Below are 21,691 nucleotides of genomic sequence, written 5' to 3' on the forward strand. Positions count from 1 at the left end.
TTTTATTCTCTTTCTCAGTTTTAAAAATTTTTCTCGTTTTCTTTTCTTAAAATAAATTAAATGAGTAAAATTTCAAGCATAAAGACTTAGTATATCCTTTTTCAAAAGTCACGTGATTCTTATGTGAAGAAAACCATCCCAAATTTAACACTGTTTTCAATTGGACTTGGTATGTAAGGATTTTAAAGTTTGAAGGGTCAATTGCCATAATTTTTAGTTTAGGGATTGATTTGCCAATTGCGATAAGTTGAGGGAGCACTCATACCAAAAGGCCATAGTTAGATCCCAACTTTTTTTCGTCTTGTGATTCTACGTCATAGGGGTCCCAGGACTCCCAACAATTTTCATATGTAATAATACAACAGATTACTCCAAATAAATCAGTACTTGGTAAACTCAAGACAATTTGCAGATAGAACAGAACTCATTATGCCTATCTGATCTAAACACCTGATTTTTTTAAGAAGTACAGTTGAATAAATGAAGCACGTAAGCTTCTACTTTTCATTTATATGAAACTAGTCCTTTAATTAATTCGCTTCTTTCTTTTAAAAAATTCTAGTACATTATAATGGAATAATAACCTAGAATATAATTTGTAATAACACCAAAGGACATGACATTTTGAAGAAAACTTGTGTAGTTATAAAAGAGGATGTGTTGTTTGCTTTTGTTAGTTAAATGGGAACGACAATGTTTAGCAAAAAAAAAAAAAAAAAGGTGCGACAGTGATCATAAATAAAAGGTTTCGTTTTGATCAACGGAACAAAGAACACTCAATAAGAAAAATGCTTCGTATTTTGCTTGATGGAGAACAACAGAAGAGGAAATATTTCACGACGTAGCGACGCGCCGTTCAATATGTCGAGGGAAACCACATCAATGAACGACATGTCGTTTCAATTGTTCAAGGAACGACATTGACCATGAAGGATACACCGTAAAAGAAATTGGTTGAATAAGGAAAGCGCAGATACAGACCAGCGGCAGTTTTTTTTTTTTTTTTTTTAATAATTGTGTTTATATCATATTGATGGTTGGAAGGTAGTGTTTTTTTCTTCGTGTTGCGATGTGCCGATGTCAAACAAATTGTTTTCTTCATCCTTTCATTTCTTGACAATATACATGTTAAATCAGGAAACAACAACTAACGTTGAAAAACGACAACCAAAAGTAACCCAAAGAAAGTAGAAAACGACACGAAATGGAATGACAACGAATTGAAAACGACACTTAGAAAAAAAAAAGACAATATTGAAAAACGACAAACTACAGTAAAAATGAAACCAAGGAAAAACCAACACCAAATGGCAAAATAACAACAGAGGTTACAAACGACAAGAAAATAGAAACCGAGAATAGAATGAAACTACAACCAAGTAAAACACCTAAAGCATAAGATATTAAAGTGAAAACGACAATAGAGAAAGTTAAGGATATGAAGTGAAAAATGAAAAACGACAATAAAATAAAACAAAAAGAAAAGCGATATTAAACAACTAAACGACTAAAAAATTACAAGCAACAAAGAAAATATAAATAATTCTTGTCTCATAGAATGAAGCGAACGAACTCAACACTTCGAAGAAACAAAATATATAAACGACAATAAGACGGAAACGACGGAAAACTTGTTCGACATAATCCCAAAGGAGTGTATGGCTAATGGCCCCGTGGGTTATTTATTTATTTTATCAAGTTAAAAATGTGTGAACGTCTTAAAAATGCGTATCCCTTCCCAACGTATATAAACGCCCATTTGAATATTTCTTCGAAATTTCTTCAAAGAGGTCGCGATGGGAAGCTTGAAGCTCCCACACTCACTGAGCAAAAGCCACACCTCCCCTATTCACCCATATCGTACCATCGCACTTCCCAATGGTACTTTCTTTTCATTTTCTCCTCTAGCTTTTTTTTTTTTTTTTTTTTTCCGGCTCAAAGCTTTAAATTTGGAACAATTACTCAGCTTTCATCAATATTTGGTTCTCAAACCAAAAACCCACCAAGAACCAGTTGTCAATTTCTAGCTTTTCTGCTCGCTTTATGATTCTGTAAGAAGTGCTTGTCCTATTGTCTCACTGAATTCTGGTCTTTCTAATGTTTCACTGAAGCTCTCTTTATTCAAGGGATTTTCAAATTGACTACTTGTTCTTGTTCATTTGCTCTAGTTTTATATGTATGGTTTATAAGCTTTAATGAATTTGTTCTATGAAACATGTTTTTTTTTTTTTTTCCCTTTCAGCTTTTTTGGGTTAACTGAACTGTTTTTAAGCTATTATGAGGTGTGCAAATAATTGTTTTATGCCCAATACATGAATGTTTATTAACGAGCCCGAAAACGCATGATAATAATTTTAGAGTTGCAAAATCACAAGTGCTCTAATATCAAATTAGTTTATCCATCCATTCTTCAAACTCAAGCTATTAGGTAGTGAGCCAACGATATTTTTTTAATTCTAACAATTAGGGGGTTGTTCTTTTAGAGTGTAATTTGAGTGTAGTTTTTTAGTTTAATTTGAGTTATAACTTAAGTTGAAGTTGTAACTTAAATAAAGTTAAATAAAATTAAATAAAGTCAGAACTTAAAAGAACGTGAACTTGACTAAAATTAGAACTTGATGTGTCTTTTTTTGAATTTTTTCGACAAAAGAACATGCCCTAGATTTTTGGAATTCTACAGGCTTCATTGCAAGAACAACCATACAGCTATTCACACCCAATATCTTGCCCTTCGGACCTCATGTTCTTAAAGGTGAATGGGGCATGTGGTTTAGCAGAAGAAGTACATCAGGTTGCTGTGGCTAATTGTGTACGATGTCCATCTTGAACAGCTTTGTTTGTTACTTTTGTGCTTTTAAATTTTGTTAGCATAATCAATAATGTACTTGCTGCTTCACTCATCAGCATCTGTACAGCCTGCGACAGAACAACTGAAGCAAGATGAGTCCAAAGATCCCCTTGTAAGTGGCGATTCACTTCGTCATCGTTTTCTTGATTCTTATGCTTCCCGTGGCCACAAGGTTCTTCCAAGTGCTTCTCTTTTACCGGATGTTCCGACCGTTCTGTTGAGAATTGCAGGAATGAAAACCTATATTTCTTGGGAAGGTAACATAAAATCAGTTTTAAATTAGGTTTCTCGACATGTCTTGAGTTGTTTTTTTGTCGAAGTTTGAGGTCGCTCATCATGTTCAGGTCCCTAGACAAGTGCCTCGTGCTACTACTGCACAAAGTGCACACGTACAAACAATGTGGAAAATGTAGGTCGAACTACACGGCATCAAACATTTTTTGAGATGCTTGGAAACTTCAGCATTTGGGATTACTTCAAGTTGTTTACAAAAATAGTTTTTCATAAAAAAGAAATGCCCCCAAAACTTTAGATTTCCGGGTTTATAACTTAATTAGTTAAAGAGGATTTCAGTTTAAGTTATGGTAAGTAAAGGCTCGGAAAGTTGCATCGTTACATATACGACTGAGTTTCAATATCATTTCCTAGCATAGAATTGTCTTCAATCAATGTTCTTATAGTGTTTTGAAAGGTCTGGAACTCTTACATTGAACTTGTTGGGATTTGTTTCTAAATTCCGTATTAATTCTAATCGTTGTATGATTGGCATTATCTTGGGAAAGATTGGCTGGTTGATTGTGTTTGAAAATAGATATGCAGATGGCAAGTTCTTTATAGAAGGTTTCTGTAAGATCTGAAAACTTAATTTAGTTTCTTCTTTTGAAAGTCAACTATTGATTCAAAGATGGTAAATTGAGAATTGGTGATTTGATTGATATTTGATTGAGTTTTCGTAGCTGGATGATCTTCCTCAGTCTCCTAGGAATGTGTCCAGGTTCATATATGAGTTTTGGAAAGGTTTCAGATTTAAAGCAGATTGATTCGGACTGGTTTGAAAAAAATCGACCATGACAGCTATGTTGCAGTTATTGTGCAACAAGGATTTACAACACATTTGGTTCAGCGACTTATTTTGAAGAGGTCGTCAAGCTCTTAACTTTCTGCATATTTATTCAAAGAGTCTATCTGTTTATTGTACACCTTTTGATTAGTTTTACTGGGTTGTGAGAGAGGTGAACACTTGTATTCAAGAGAGATGATTTGAGTGTTTTTGAGAGAAAAACTTAGTTGGAAGGATTCCAATGTTAAAAACTCAAGGGGATCTCGTTGTTCAAGTCCATTGGGAAATTGCAAGTTCATAGGCATCTTCTTAGAGATGGAGTCTCGGGTAGATTAAGTCTAATTGAATTGTAAAAGAGTTCTTAGTGGATTGTTCATCATCTGGGCGTGGCCCCGCGGAGTAGGCTGTTACCGAACCGCAATACCATTTCTCTCGTGTTCTTTATTTTACGTTTCTGCATTATTTATATTGTCTTATAAAGTATTAAAAGACTCAAACCGGTACCAACATTTGGTATCAGAGAGAGTCACTGACGTGTATTTCGGTGAGGTCCTAGTGTATTGGTTGATTTTGCAGGAATGGATGTCATGAGAGAAGGAGGATTCGTGAACAAATCACCGTTTCTGGAATGTGTCAATTACCCCTATTGGAAGGCTCACATGAAAGCTTTCGTTAAAATTATTGATGAGAAAGCATGGTGATCTATCTTAACCGGATGGACTCATCCAACAACTAAAGATGATAAAGACAATATTGTTCCTAAGCCAGAAGAGGAATGGTCCAACGATGAGGACAAGCTAGCAAACAGTAATTTAAAAGCATTGAACGTCATTTTCAATGTTGTGGATGTTAACCAATTCAAATTGATTTTCACATGTGAGTCCGCTAAAGAAGCATGGGATATTCTTCAAACTGCACATGAAGGTACGGATGCTGTGATGTCTTCAAAACTTCAAATCCTCACAACCAGTTTTGAGCGTTTGCATATGGAGGAAGATGAGTGTATTACCGATTTCAACTCAAAGCTTTATGATATTGCTAACGAAGCCTTCGCCCTTGGAGAAAAATATTCTAACGCTAAATTGGTGAAAAAGACCTTGAGGTCGCTTCCGGCACGTTTTGCTTACAAAGTGATAGCCATCGAAGAAGCAAAAAACGTGAAAAAGATGAGACTTAATGCACTCATAGGTAATCTTCAAATCTTTAAGATGAACTTTAAGGATAAGAAGAAAAGTAGAGGAATTGCTCTTCAAGCATATTATGATGATGTGTCCACCAAAGATGAGACCGACAAAGATGGCGACTTGAGTGAGTCTCTTACCTTACACACCAAAAACTTCAATAAAATGCTGAGAAAGATCAACAAGAAAGGGAGATTTGGAGAGAATTCAAAGAACAAAAATTCTTAAAAGAAGAATTTTAACTCTCAACGGTTTAAAGAGAAGAAAAGAAATAAGGGAATACAATGCCGAGAATGTGAAGGATTCAGACATGTTCAAGCGGAGTGTGCAAACACTCTCAAGAAGAGAAACAAGGCTGCCAATGACATCTACATGGAGTGATGATTCGGATGAAAGTCAAGAGGATGCATATGATCACACCAGTAATTATTTGGCTTTCACTGTAAGAAATTAATTCACGGATAAAAATTTATTTAGCACTAATAATGTTGTTGCAAAGTCTGTTGCAACAACCTCTAGTGGTGTTGTTGATGATACAAATTTCGAGGATGAAACTGAAGATGACAGTGACGATGATTACCTAAGTCTTGGGAAGATTCATGAGGCTTATAAGATGATGTACAGCAAATGGCTTGTTATTTGCAAACGAAATAAATCGCTTGAAGATGAAGTTGTTGTCTTAACAAAGGAAAGAGATGAGTTGAAGAAGGGTGCAACAAATTATGAAATCTTGGCAACAAAGCATTAGAGAAAGCTTGCTGAGACTAGACTCGAATTGGAGCAGACCCAGAAGAATTTAAGGATGCTAAACTCGGGCACAACAAAATTGGATCACTTACTCTTACAACAAAAAACTTGTGCTGATCATTCAGGCCTTGGCTACAAGGGTCAAGAAATTTTTAGGAAGACTGTCTTTGTGAAATGAGCCACCAATACTATGATGCAGTCCTTTAAGAAAGCTTGGGTAAGATCAGACAAGAAGTTTGTTGCAAAGCCTGTTGTAACAAGACAAGCAACAGACAGGTTTGTTCATATCTATCACTATTGTAATTTGTCTGGACACATTAGACCTAGATGTTACAAATTCTTGAATGCTTTAAAAAAAGGTATGATCGTTAATCCACCAAATTCTGCATTCATAAGAAGGACACCTAAAGCAAAGTTTGATGTGCAAAATAAATTTCCTAGACGTGTGTGGGTAAGGAAATCTGATTTAAGGTGTCATGGGGCTTACACTTCTTTTAAAGCATGTACTACTAACCCTGAGTATTGTGGGAATGGTCACTTCAAGCTTTTGATAGGTGATAAAAGCAATATGCATGGGAGATTATCATATTCAGAGTGAGTAAGAGTCGTAGAGGATTCAGGGGGAGCGATTTGCAGAAATCAATGAATTGGAACGTGATCTGCAGTTTTACTTTGAGCATTATTTTTGTCAAAAAGGGGGAGATTTGGTTTGTTCTGGTTGACTTTTTGAAAGTTCTTTTATTTCAGTTTCCATTTATTAGTTTTGCCAAAATAATATCAAAGGGGGAGATTGTTGGGATTTGTTTCCAAATTCTGTATTGATTCTAATCGTTTTATGATTGGCACTGTTTTGGGAAAGATTGGCTGGTTGATTGTGTTTGAGAATAGATGTGTAGCTGGCAAGTTCTTTATGGAAGGTTTCTGTAAGATCTGAAAACTTAATTTAGTTTCTTCTTTTGAAAGTCCAATATTGATCCAAAGATGGTAAATTGAGAATTGGTGATTTGATTGATATTTGATTGAGTTTTCATAGCTGGATGATCTTTCTCTGTCTCCTAAGAATGTGTCCAGGTTCATATATGAGTTTCGGAAAGGTTTCATATTTAAGGCAGATTGATTCGGACTGGTTTGAAAAAAGTCGACCATAACAGCTATGTTGCAGTTATTGTTGCAACAAGGATCTGCAACAGATTTGGTTCAGCGAATTATTTTGAAGAGGTTGTCAAGCTCTTAACTTTCTGCTTATTTATTCAAAGAGTCTCTTTGTTTATTGTACACCTTTTGATTAGTTTTGCTGGGTTGTGAGAGAGGTGAGCACTTGTATTCAAGAGAGATGATTTGAGTGTTTTGAGAGAAAAACTTAGTTGGAGGGATTCCAATGTTAAAAAGTCGAGGGGATATCACTGTTCAAGTCCATTGAGAAATTGCAAGTTCATAGGCGTCTTCTTAGAGAGGGAGTCTCGGGTAGATTAAGTCCAATTGAATTGTAAAAGAGTTCTTAGTGGATTGTTCATCATCTGGGCGTGGCCCCGCGGAATAGGTTGTTACCGAACCGCGATATCATTTCTCTCGTGTTATTTATTTTACGTTTCTGCATTATTTATATTGTCTTATAAAGTATTAAAAGACTCAAACCGGTACCAACAGAACTGATTGCCACCTAATGAGTTGTTGGTGAACATCATAAACCAAGAAACAATTCATGAGAATGTATGTTCACCCGCAAGCATACGGTGTCAAGTTTTGATAGTAAAAGGTGAGTAAGTATCGTTTTTACAGAGATTGGGTATTAAATTGTCACTAAGTACTGCGATTATCGTAACTCAACTTTATTTAGGTAACCAAACTCAATGAAATAAAAATAGAACTAGAACAAATATAAATACAAAAACAAAATAAAATATGGAAACTTCTTTGCACAAATATACTAGGGACTTGACTTCACCTTATCATTCATATGTTCATCCATCCTATCAAACCATTGCTAGTCAATTCTACTCAATTCATTAATCAAGGGACCTAATCTAACCCCGTTACCTCCCCTGAGCGTCAAACGAAGTCATATGCATGAATACCCGAATCAATATTCCTATCTAACCCGTTTACTCATACACTTATTAAGTTTAGCCCTTAAATTGAAAATCAAATGTCGATCGCTTCCCTGCCTCACAACAATAGAAATCTTAGTTGATAATCTAAGACTTGATCACCTCCATGTCTCACAATATTCTAAAATCTCAACGATATTATCTAAGTGTCGATATCCTCCCGGAACCTAGATTATGTTTCTCAATTCCATATTATGAAATCAATATCTCTCGAGCATCAAAATCACAATATAAAATTATCTAATTCATTGGCCACATAAATTAAAAACATTAAGCATGTAGAAACATAAATAAATTAAAATAGAATTTAACTAACAATTGACAAGATAATCAAAATATTGTTCAAATAAAGCTACATCAAGCCCAAGAATATGAAATCTAGCTCAACATAGAGGAATCCATACAAATTCAAGAACAAAAACTACAAAGAAAAGGGATAAGGAAGAGAAAATTTTTGTGGAGATGAACTTCAATTCTTCAAATCTTCAAGAATCTCTCCCGAGCGTTTTTTAAGAATCTCCAACTCTACGCTTCTCTCTCTAAGAATTTGTGTGCCTCTCATCCTCTCCAAGTGAGAACTAGGGTTTCTTTTGCTTAAGTATGCTCAAACATAGAGAAAATCTTAGCCAAACTCATCTAAGGGTCCAAAATTAGCCATCCATATTGATCAAGGGCTGAAAAATGGCCCAAAGTTCGTCAATAGCACGCAGGAGGGTGCGGCCGCATGCCTAATGTGGCACGGGCACGTGGGGTGTGGTGCGGACGCGCGCCTCAGGTGGCGCGCCTGGGGGAAACTACTCAAGAGGGCCTTTGTGCGCGGCCTTGAGTGCTTTTTAACTCTAAAATACTACTAAGTCCCATTTTATTATTTTTACTACAAAATAACATTAAAAACACATCAAATTAACAAAAAAAATGCTTAAAGACTTAAAAGATATTTGAACTCAAAAATACTTAATTTAACGGTAAATAACCTCCTATCAGTTGCGTCATCACCATTACTTATGCTCGTTATTTTAAGCTATTGATCGCTAGTTGATACATGATTTATCCTTGTTCGTCACATCCATAGGAGCCTATAGTTTCAAAAGCACCAATAACTTTCCAATCAATTTGAAATAAAATCCTGATTTAAACTCCTTTTCGCTTTGTTGAAAAATCTCATATTAGGCTATACTGGTCGAGTGCATGGACGGCACTGATGCTGATGCACTTAAGAATGCAGCTGAGTATTTGATACGTACGCTTCAAGATCCAGCAGCTGTGGTACTGGGTTGATGTCCAGGTGAGGAAAATGTCAGTTTAATAGCTGCATTCACTCCGGGAGTGGTGCAGTTGGGAATACAGGCAGGCAAGTTCATAGGGCCCATTGCTAAGTTGTGCAGCGGAGGAGGAGGCGGCGGCAGGCCCAACTTCGCGCAGGCAGGTGGGAGGAAGCCTTAGAACTTATCAAACGCGCTTCAAAAAGCTCGATCAGAGCTTCTCTCAATACTATCTGAAAAGGCAAGCTGAAACTCCTTTCCTACTTCATGAAAACTCTCTCTGGAAATTTTGAAGCTTACAAGAACAACAATGCTTTGCTCTTGGAGGCTCCAAAACACTTTTCTTTACGAAAAGGCAAAATCATACCCCTTTTTTCCTTTTATACAGAAATGGAAATAACTTGTGCAATTCTTGATGATCCGAGCTTACCAAACTAATCCATTTGTTTTATTATCTCCATCTTGTAAAAGCTTCTAGCTAGGTCCTGTATATAGCATTTGAAACAAAGCGATTTGTGTAATGAATGGCATTAAATGTAATTGGTCCCCTTAACCACAAAGTTGAAATTCAACATTTTGGTAATGTATAAATGGACTCTGTATTTGGTTTCTTCTTTGTACAACTTTCGACATTATTCCTTGTTTGAAACTTTCTCTGCTGCAATCAGAAGCATGCCAACGTGCTATCAATGGTCCCTTGTAGCATATTTGGGCACGCCCATGCACTAATAATCGTCACGCCTAAACTATGCACCAATTTGTTGTGGCGTCATCGTCAACCAGAGCTATTTTAGTTCAACAATTTGGAAGTAGTTATCATCTACTTTTGTTCTTTTCTAATTATAATCGAAGCTGTTGACATTTGGTAAGACGTGTATTGCGCATGCACATAATTATATGTCTTTTTATAATAAAATATAAATATAGAATGAAAATCTTGGAGCCATCTGGTACTACTACTACGCACACATGAACCACATGAACCGACTTTGTTAGGTCAAGATATCCACCACATGGGCCAACTAGAAAACCCCATAAAATCTGTAGTCTTTGTCTGATTTCGACACATGGTTTGGGATTTTCCCAATAGGATTTTGCTTTGCATTTCATGGGCCGTACCGCATTCAGGCTCTCATTCTTGTTCTAGTTACTTTTTTTATTTATTTTCTTTATTCTTTTAACTTTGATTTTTATATTGTATTTTCTTAAGTTTGAGTAGTGGATTAACCAGTAACCAACAGCTCTAATCCCACTGTAAGTGACTCTGATGAAAGTTTTACCATGTTAAGGCATCTGTGCGCAACAACTATAAACTAATGATGCTTGTTCAATATAGTGATTAACGCACTTCGAGCCCATTTTATCCGAGTGGTGGATCATGATATAAAATGCACCTTGGTTTTTTTAACTTTAATTAAATGAATAATGGTCAATTTTCAGCTTTGACATTGGGTGGGCGGTGAAAAGTAGTGAAACTAATACGGTTATAGGCGTGGCGCATTTTATATTTTAAAATAATAATAATAATAATAATAATAAAGAGTGGAAGTTCTACCCGCTCAATGAATTAATTGCATTCCTTGGTACTGTAGTGAGAAAGGACGATTTAAGCCCCCATTCGCTTTCCAGATTTAAGTCTTTAATTCGAATTGAAATGTGACATTTTTTAGTATAAAAAAAAAATTAAATAGTGATATTTTCTGATAGTTTTTAATTATAAAAATTTAAAACGGTGAAATAAATAAAGTCTTAATAAGATTTTCTCACTTAACATTTACGAATCGATTATCTATAATCAGATGGAAATCATGCTTGTTTTTAACGTGTCGAATATAATTTAGATGCTAATTTAATTGCATTACTTGGTACTGTAGTGAGAAAGGACGATTTAAGCCCCCATTCGCTTTCCAGATTTAAGTCTTTAATTTGAATTGAAATGTGACATTTTTTAGTATAAAAAAAAATTAAATAGTGATATTTTTTGATAATTTTTAATTATAAAAATTTAAAACGGTGAAATAAACAAGGTCTTAATAAGATTTTTTCACTTAACATTTACGAATCGATTATCTATAATCAGATGGAAATCATGCTTGTTTTTAACGTGTCGAATATAATTTAGATGCTAATTTATAAAGACTATGACCGTATGGGCTGAAAGCAAGAGAACACCATCGATTTTATTATTATTATTATTATTATGAAAAAAATGGTTCTCCATCAAATACGAGAAAATTTATAAGATATGAGTCCCTTAATTAATTAATTACTATACTATAGATGATTGATTGCATTACACTGTTATAAGTAGCACATGAGCCAAAATTAATAACGTAGAATTGAGAGAGGATGATTACATAACTATTCGTTTGCAATGAAGATAATTAAGGTTCTTAGCTGTGTTTGTTTTGGCAATACTCATATTCTTGCTTGACAGGTGGGACTTGCGTAGACTTTTGTTCTTATCTTCCACTCATTAAGAAGCAATCATCATATTCACCAAACTTTAACTTCATTTTCCTCTTTTCTTCCTTAGGGACCATACGCGCAAGCACCTCCCAAGCCGAATAATAAAAGTAATACTAAAAATAAATAAATAAAAATAATAATAATAATAATAATAATAATAATAATAATAATAAAAAGCTCCCACGTTGTTTTTTAATTTTTCTCTAGATAAACTTTATCAACGCTTTATTTGACCCTCCACCCCTCCAATAGGACACCCTAACACCCACTTTAGAAAAAATGGATGAGAAACCAAATCATAAACCACACAAATCCCAATAATTGGAGCTAAAAACCATTATCTACATCCAACTATCTCTAAGATAATTCCCAAAAAAGAAAGCAAAAAAAAAAAAAAAAAAAAAAAAAAAAAAAACTGTAATATTACATTACTCATAGTTTTAATTTCAATATTGCGGGGACATTGGAGAACCACAAATGAAAATGAAAATCCTCCTAAAAGTGCAAAAAGTTTGTCCCCTCACACTCACATAACCACCACAGACACAAAAAAAATTAATAAAAAAACAAAACAAAAACACATGTAAATGCTTTATTAAAATTTCTCCACACTGAACAGCTGTTTGTGCAAAGGCAAGAAAAAGAAGAGTCGGTGAGAGAGGCCGGCCCCATATATTATTTTTCCTTGTCCCGCCGCGTTTTTCCTGCTACTTTTCTTTTGTCTCTTTCCCCCTTCACGTCCAAGCCTTTTCATACATAATAACAAACATAATAAAATCAAAAACTGCATATTTATTACTACTAGTACTATATACATTTAACAAAAAAAATAATAAAATTAAAAAAAAGTTCTAGCTTTTGTAGAAAATGCTGACCTGTAATCCAACACGCTTTTCTATCCATAATACCATACCACTGAGCCCCCCCATATATATACGCCATGAATTTCCCTTCCTCTTCACAAACTCACTTTCTCAATTAAACAAAAACAAATTAAAGGCAAAAATGGCTTTGCTTCTTTGCTTCCTCTTCTTCTCTCTCATTGCCTCCTCCGCAACTGCTTGTGATCGCTGTGTGCACCAATCAAAAGCTGCCTATTTCTCCAAAGCTTCTGCACTTTCCTGTAAGATTCATCAATATTCTCCATAAAATAAAATAAAAGTAGCTTGTTTTTTCTTTTTCTTTTTCTTTTTTTTTTTGGCTTGAGTAATTGATATTTAAGCGAAATATGAAGTGGGCAATTTTTGTTCTGCGATTTTAATGCAGCCGGGGCTTGTGGGTATGGGTCGTTGGCAATAGGATTCGGTGGCGGACATCTTGCAGCTGCCGTGCCTTCAATTTACAAAGATGGTGCTGGTTGTGGTGCTTGTTTTCAGGTTTCTACTCTACAACTTCTACTTTAACTTTACTTTGTTCAAGTTTCAATTTTCTGTTTATAACTGGGACAATTTTAGTTTTATATATATATATATATATATATATATATATATTTCCGTATATATGATTTTGAATATATGTAACAGATAAGATGCAAGAACGCTAATCTTTGTACCAAAGAAGGGACCAGAGTAATAGTGACTGATCTCAATCCCAATAACAGAACAGATTTTGTTCTGAGCAGTAGAGCTTTCAGAGCCATGGCTCGGAAAGGTGCGGACAAAGATATTTTGAAGCTTGGGATTGTGGACGTTGAGTACAAGAGGTGAGCATTTTTATGTACATTTGAAATTCTGCAAAATTCGCATTATTAATTCAAAGCTCTTAAACCATTTTTTTTATTTTTTTTTCCCCTAAAAATAAAGAAGAAGATAGGTTCAGCGGGAAAAGTCAAAGTTTGACTATTTCGAGACTTTTAGGGTAATGGTTTTGTTGCAACCACTACATAGATTGGAGCTATAGACCGTTGAAAATAATACAGGTCTGCCCGGACAAAAGAACAAGCTCATTAATGCACTAACGGTCCAAAATGATTCACGACATAAAAAAATATCTAGATAGAATGAAAATGCTAGAAGTAAAAAAAAAAATAAGAATAGAAGTAAAAAAAAATAGTTAGACAGCAAATCATTAGTCCCTGGATTAATTGCTGGTCTTTAGGGACACCAAATTATTATTTTACTCTCTAAGATATTATTAGAGCTCTTATTTGAATTTTTTATTGGCTATTTGGAGCAGGGTACCTTGTGAATACAAGAGCCAAAATTTGGCAGTGCGCGTGGAGGAATCAAGCCAAAAATCAAACTATTTAGCAATCAAAATACTATACCAAGGCGGTCAGACAGAAATAGTTGCCATTGATGTGGCTCAGGTTTGTCACTGTCTAGTTTTAGTTCAATCATACACTATTATAATTTAATTTGTAACGATTAATATTCAATTATACCTACTAATTAAAATAATAATGGGTTAGGTTGGTTCGTCGAATTGGGGCTTCCTGACTCGAAATTATGGGGCAGTGTGGAACACGAGCAGAGTTCCGGCGGGGGCATTGCAATTCCGGTTTGTGGTGACGGCGGGTTACGACGGGAAATGGATTTGGGCTAAGAGTGTGCTTCCTTCGGACTGGAAGCCTGGGGTCACATATGACTCCGGTGTTCAAATTGATGATATTGCTCAAGAGGGTTGCTCTCCTTGTGATATTAGCACTTGGAAATGAGCTTTTGTGAGTACTACTAGTAGCTGCGTCTACCTAATCAGTGAGAGCCAAATTAATTTGATTTCTAATAACTATATTACAATTTGTTTGTAGAATTAGGAAATAAAATTAAAAAAAAAAATGTTGGAAATATTGCAAATAGAATTATAGATGTAACGATAATTTTCTTTCCTTTTTTCGTTACTTTTTTCTTTTAATACCTCGTGTACTCTTGTAAAGCCCTCGGTACTTCGGGATTGGCTTATACACAAGGAAAGAAAAACATGCAATACTTGGCAGTATTTAATATCCTTATGTTACAAGTGGATATTTTGTCCTGTTCCCTTTCATCAATTTCTTTCTTTTTCTTTTTTCAAAACTCGAACTAGTGTTGACGTATAATTTATTAATTTAAAACTAATGAGGCTAGTATTGATAGTTTGATTATTTAGGAAGTTTCAAATACTTATTGGGTTTGATTAGTTATTTTTTACCCCAAAGTCTGTGGAAGCCCCCAATAATTAATACTTTTTAAATAAAGAATTGAAAAAACTATCTTTTTATAGATATTATTTTAATAATAGTTAATTTAACCCTCTCCTACTTCCACTTTAATTTTAATTTATAACTTATAAAATAATATAATCCCTTTCCATTTTTAACTTTTAATATTATATTTTCTTTTGTTAATTTATTATTTAACTTATAAGATAATATAATCCCTTCCATTTTCAGTTATTAATATTATATTTTCTTTTCAAAATCATTGTAATTCATCAATCATTTTTGTCCATTTTACCTTTATTTATCAAATGTCTTATTTAAACCTAAGAAATTTATCGTGGAATGCAAGTTAGAGAAGTACAAAAAATACCTCAACAAAATGAGTGTCCGGTTGATGTGTGTGTGTATGTTTATAATTTATAAGTGCTAATATTTGTGAAAGGACACTATTTTTTTTTTTTACCTAATTTAATTAAAATTAACTTCATCGTGTACAACAGTTCTGAGACTTTTTTTTTGTTTTTTTACAGACCCTACAATTCTATGACTTTTGAATCTAATTTGATTGTGTTATTTATCGGTTTTAGTTTGCTTGTTTACACTCTACAAGAGCACCGAAGTTACTTGTAGCCAAAAAAAAAAAAAAAAAAAAAAATGTTGCGGGACGAAAACACTTCTATCATCATGTTTTCACGTGGGTGTGTGATTTTTTATTTCTTCAACAAATGTATTTTTGTAATAGTTAATGTTTGCGTATATTAGGTTTTTATGTATGTAATTTTAAAGATTGATAAGACTATAATAAATATAAATTATAATTTAATGGGGACATTAATAAATGTAGTGGGTGTAAATCTATTTACTTTTCATCCCATTCGCAGAGTAAGAAAGAACCAAGCCCGCGGTACTCATCTAACAATGCATATGCTGCGTATAAGAGCCCACTTACTTGTTTTCCACCCAAAAGGACAAAGATGCCCCGTCGAATAAAAGGAAATTTTAGAGAAATCTCTTATTGGACACAAAAGATTTATACCTTTTCTGTTCTTCTTTTCTCGTATCAACTTCAAAAGCCCAAATCTAAGAGAATGACACCCCCCACTAAAAAGTGAGTGGAAAGGAAAATATTTCCTAATTTTTCTCCAACTTTTCTAAAGTCCTTTTCGGTTAAGTTCCTCTGGCCATCTCTCTCTCATTCAATCGTTTAGGCTTTTACCCTCTATTTGCTAACCGATAACATTTGAAATACTCGATTCGTGGCATTTTAGTTGTTGTCCTTTATCTAATTTCTTATGTGTTTTGCTTTCTTTCCTATTGTTTTTCGTTTTAGTTTTTCCCTGTTGTTTCATTTCCCTTTTTCTGGTCGTTTTTATGCACCTGTCGTCTATTTTCCGTATGGTTGATATTATTAATCTTTTGTCGTTTTCCGTCTTCGTTTTGTAATTTCCCTTTCCATGTCGTTTTATCCTTTTTTTTAATACATCGTCGCCTTTTCACGTTCTGTGCCAAATCATGAAACATAGAGGGACATTAATGCCAAAAAAAGGCAAAAACTTCGTTTAATAGAACACTTGACGTTTTGTCTTGTCATTTCTTACTTTCGTTGTCGTTTCTTTTTATCCTGTTATTTAGTACTCTTTTTTCTCTGTTGCTTTTTACTTATTTTAATGCCGCTTTATGCCGTGGCTCTTTTAACACTATTCAAGTTTGCTGGGAGGTTTTCCTTTTCTTTTTTTTTTTTTTTTTTTTTTTCCCATTCGCTATCCTTGTTTCTGTTTTTCCATTCATTGTGGTTTTGTCTTCCTTTGCCGTTTCTATTACTTTCCTATATACTGCACCTTTTTCTATATTCTTGTCGTTTTCATAATGGTTGTCACTTTTTCGCTTTTGTCGTTGCATACCCTTTTCGATTTTGTTTATTGGTACTACGTTTATATTGCCTGTCTTTTCTTTCTCACTTCTGTTGTCATCTTCTTTCTGCGCGTCGTTTCTTGCTTCTTGTGCCGTTTCGTTCTCGTGCCAGTAAATAAATGTGGGCATCCAGTGTTCCATTCGAAGTCGATGTTTTGTGTACACCAAGCGACATTGGAAAATCAAGGTGGTTACACAAGCGACTCTTGAACTACGATCTGTCCTAGTTTTTTTTTTTTTCTTTTTTTTTTTTTTAAGAAATGATCTATCCTAGTTATGTTCCTCTGCTTTTCTCTTTGGCCATCCTCCAATGTTTCAGCCCTAGATGTTATTGCTAACTGAGATCAGCATTAGGAAGACTCACAGTCACCGGCATTTTATTTGTTGTCGTCTCTTCAATTTCTTGTCGTTTCTAGGTGCCTCTTTTTTTTTCTTATTTTTTTTTCTCCCGTTATAAATTGTCCTCATTTCGCTTTCAAATTCATTTTCATTTTCACTTCTGATTTTTACTTTCCATTTTTTGTGGCCTTTTTATGCTCCTGTAGCTTTTCTTTAGATCATCTCCGATGTAAATACTAAAATTAATTGTATTTTTACTATCAAAAAATATTATATGATATGTTATTTTCATTTTTGTTTCGATACATAACGCTATTTGAAATGCTAAATTTATTTTTTTTTATAATTATTAAGCTTTGAAAGTTGTAAAAATAAATTTTTTTTTATGTTTAAAATAATTAGAAAATATAAAAATTGTAATGATTATATAAAAAAGTAAACATTTTAACCAATAAAAATCAAATGTCAAATTTTTTATATGCTACTTAGTGAGAAACTTACCACAAAGTATTACATATGAAAAATTTGATACAATAAATAATATTGCATTAGATATTATTTTTTGTACTCAAATACTAAATTTATAATTGGCACATTAATTATAGCATTACATTTCGAACGATGCTATTATATGATTGCTTTTTATTTCATTGTCGTTTGTCTTCTTTTTTTTTAGTTTTCCGTCTTCTTTTATTTTTCGATTTTTCTCGTGGTTTTACCATTTTCATCTCCCTCTTCCACGGTGCTGTCGTGTTTTTGCTTGTTGCTTTCCTTCTTGTTGATATTTTCATTTTCCTTTCTGTTTCGTACATCACTTGTCATTTCTTACCTACGCTCTTGTTTGAGTTTTATTCTATTTTTCATTCGTTTCTTACCTTTCTTAAATATGATGTGGTTTTGTAATTCTTCCTACCGTCTTTCTCGGATTTCTTTCTCGTTTTTCAATTTATTTTTTCCCCCCAGAGCATGTAGTTTTTCTTCCTTTGTCGTTTCCAACATATGTTGTCGTTTCATATAGTCTGTTCATGTAGTCGTCTGACGTCGTTTCCCTTCTTATAATCCGTTTTTTTTTTTTAATTTTTTTCCCCCAGTAGTTGTTGTTTGTTCACTTTATTGTGATGATTTATTAAAATTAGATATCGTTCATTTTACCGATTCGAGTTTTGCTACAGTAAAAAGCTCTCAGAAACAGTCACATCTAACTTTTTTACTACAGTAAAAAGCTCTCATATAAAGTCACATCTCAACTCGAATTAAAAACTCGAATCAACGAACTAAACGGACCCTAGCTTCCCGTCAAAGTGAGAAAATATTAGCTTCTCAAAAAATTCTTCTAAGAAAACTAATTTTGAAAACTTTATCAGAGTTTTTTGATGAAATATTACAAACTTTATTCTAACATTTTTATTACTTGATAAAAAAATTTAAACATTATTTTTATTCTATTAAATATTCAAAAGAAATCTAAATATACTAACTCAAAAGCTATAACTTTTCTTTTTCTATTGCGTAAAAAGCTAAACAAATCCAATGGACTATATTATCGCTTAAGAAGGGGCAGTCTTGGCGTCTAATTACTACATGCAATCACCACATTGATGTCAAAATCCAGAAAGTTTTTTCTTGAAAGAAAAAACACAAAGAAGAATGTAGTTTCAAATAGTTCATGACGGCGTGACAAATGCTTCAATTGGATTTTTCTTTTTTTTTTTCTTTGGTCATTTTATCGCAAACCATCAATCGCTGCTGAGATACTGTTTTATAGGCTTTATCTTTGGCTCATGATCATTTGAAACATGGCAAGGTTAAACACTCCATACGTTAACTCGAACAGAACTCAAAGCTACCCTATATATAACATTAAGCAATATTTTCCAAGTTCATCTGAATTGAAAACGATGAACGCCAAATTTAGGTATGAATCAACTGCTACCATTATCTTGTCTCTCCTAAACTCAGGTAGGCACAGCTGCATGTTTAGCGAATAAAATTTGCCCAGGTCGGTAGCCAAACCATTAAACAATATTATCGCATCTTTGACCCAGTCAAACTATGGGCTTGACCAAAAGTCAAGATATATATATATATATATACAAGTTTTCTCTTGTACTATATATATATTCTCGTCGTTCTTGCTCTCTTAACACACATTTACATGCCAAACAATAATATAGTTGTTATTTGATTTGCAGGCCCCTAACAAGAGTAGTATTTGCGTGTGAGGCTTGACCTTAAAATCTTTTACCTAAATGAACTGTGTTATGGTCGAAATGAAAATTATAGGCTCCCACCTACTACCATTTAGCAAAGCGACGTCAAATTCGGATAAAAAAGAGAGTAGTATAGTACTATAGTGTGATTATTATAATACCCCACTAAACTAAAGCTTTAATTATTAGGGTAAAAAATAAAATAAAATGAAGGAACAATTCTACCCTTATCATTATGTATGTATGTAAGTGAAATGACATAGCAATGCTTCGTGACAAGATGTGGACTGTGAAGGTTATCATTATGTATGTATGTAAGTCAAATCTGGAAAAAGTTGCGTACGTGAATTCTCTCATGATTCATTTTTCTTAATTGCCTCTTCAGTTTGTCATTCCTCTCTCTCTCTCTCTCTCTCTCAATCAATCAAAAGTGGCGCTCCCACTATCAGCAGGGAAAATTTGTAGGTTCACCATTCATGTTTTCATGTCAATGCATGTTTAAATGCATGAAACCACGTTCAAAATGAATGTCTTGCTTATAAGAATTATTCATTAACATGAGATCATGTATAGGAATTGGAAAGTAACATTTTTTTTTTTTTTTAAGTAGCATATGTATAATTAAACAGAATGGGTGAATTCACAACTCGGTCAATATGATTTATACCTTTCTTAACGTACTAATAAATACTATTCTAGGAGACTGTTGAAGATTTGTTTGTTTCTGAGCAAATGATTTTTCTTTTTATTTATTAATTTTATTTAGGGTCAAAAGCAAAGGAAAGATGTAAGGTCCTTGGTAAGCGAAGTAGGGGTAATAGCCTAATAGGTATATATATAGCCTATCCTACATTCTGAAGCAGACGCAACCACCAAAATGAAACAATGACAGCAAGAGTTACACAGTACGTCGTGGACGGAGTTAATTACGCTACCACAAATGCTTTATCTCGATTCGATGATGAGAATCACAACTCATGATGTGAGCAATCCAACGGCTGAATCAACATGTTCCTCTAATCACATATATCTAAAGGCTATCCCAATTAAGAGTGTAAGTGGCTACGATGGCGCCATTAATATTAAAGTCAGTCTAGGCAAGTTAGTAACACAAAGTAGGGAGATTTTTACTGTACGAGGGGCGTTTGGTAGAGGGATTCGTTCCCTGATTCGAATCATGATTCGTGATTCGTTACAGTATTTTCTCTCATAAAAAAATATACGTAAATCGAAAATGATTCGAATCACATGACTTGAATCTTCCAACTAAACGAATCATAAAAAATATACGTAAATCCTAACGTTAGCTTTTTATTTTTCAACAATCACATCTAAATAAGAAAGTTCTGGATACTTTTTTCTATGTGATTTTGATAAAATTTAATATTAAAAATTTACGGTGTTTGAGACCCGTCGTAAAAAGATCCTATATAAATTAATATACGATAAATAAATTGAGAGTATATTCATTTTACAATATTTTAACAAAAATTTTAAATTAAAATTTTTATTAAAAAACACTATCAAACCCTATATCGGTAATGTGTAGTGTTCAGAACAATTAGTACTACTACAGAGTGGGCTAGCCATTATGAAAATTTATAGTATTAGTGTACCACTTTTCGATTCCATCACGACGCAGGTATTAAATGAGCTTAATTCGATCCACATGCTCTGGTATAATCGTACTAACAAAGAGTTCCTTAACAAGACGAAAGGAATTTATTAATATTTGTATCATGATTATGATTCGTAACCGAAGTATCCATGAAGTCAGGAATGGGAAATAAATTTTGCACTTGTCGTTTGATTTCTTAATTACACGGTCAGTTAATCAAAACTGATATAAATTTCCTTGTTTGATTAGATATTTTTCATTTCCGTAACATATAACAGAAGTTTAACCAAAAAAAAAAAAAAACCTGCATTGAACAGTTAATTAATTTCTTTTTTTTTTTTGCTGAATTGTTGTTAATTAATTGGACTGTATGGTAATTATAAGAGAGCAAATTTATTACGTAAAGAACTATTAAATGCAACGGCCAGTAAAAGAATAGTACTGTTACATTAATTTTTATATGTACCACAGCAGGAAAATCATTGCGCCGCCCGCTTTCCTTTCCCCTTACCCTCCTTGACATCCCTTTCATTTTAGTACTGTGCAAAAATAAAAAATAAGTAAAACAAATTTTTCCTGTTCTTCCCAAGAGGGCATTCATTTTTAATACTTTCTCAGGCCAGCCAATTTAAGTGGTCCTTATCTTCAGCCAAAACATGCATATGTACCTTGTATCTAGTCATATTCTTGATGGTGATGCACGTACATACGTACGCTTCTACATATATTGCACTGCCTCTCATATTCTGATTATTATTGGTTTTGGTTCACTACTGGTGTTGGAATTTTAGGCAGCGGA

At 33.7% G+C, this 21,691-nt stretch overlaps 1 protein-coding gene across 1 annotated transcript; it reads left to right on the forward strand.

Annotated features, from left to right (window-relative positions):
- The first annotated feature begins 12,628 nt into the window (after positions 1-12,628).
- Positions 12,629-14,633, forward strand: LOC21397497 (expansin-like A1). The gene is made up of 5 exons (XM_010105012.2): positions 12,629-12,798; positions 12,942-13,051; positions 13,199-13,377; positions 13,851-13,983; positions 14,086-14,633. The coding sequence occupies exons 1-5, from the start codon at positions 12,681-12,683 to the stop codon at positions 14,329-14,331; spliced, it is 786 nt and encodes a 261-aa protein (XP_010103314.1). The 5' UTR covers positions 12,629-12,680; the 3' UTR covers positions 14,332-14,633.
- The last annotated feature ends 7,058 nt before the right edge of the window (positions 14,634-21,691 follow it).

This window comes from Morus notabilis, unplaced genomic scaffold, assembly GCF_000414095.1.
Source record: "Morus notabilis unplaced genomic scaffold, ASM41409v2 Scaffold629, whole genome shotgun sequence".
Lineage (NCBI taxonomy): Eukaryota > Viridiplantae > Streptophyta > Magnoliopsida > Rosales > Moraceae > Morus > Morus notabilis.

Coding starts and splice junctions, on each gene's coding strand:
- LOC21397497 (XM_010105012.2), top strand. CDS start 12,681: ATGGCTTTGCTTCTTTGCTTCCTCTTCTTCTCTCTCATTGCCTCCTCC. Junction 13,052..13,198: donor GTTGTGGTGCTTGTTTTCAG/GTTTCTACTCTA, acceptor TATATGTAACAG/ATAAGATGCAAGAACGCTAA. Junction 13,378..13,850: donor GTGGACGTTGAGTACAAGAG/GTGAGCATTTTT, acceptor TATTTGGAGCAG/GGTACCTTGTGAATACAAGA.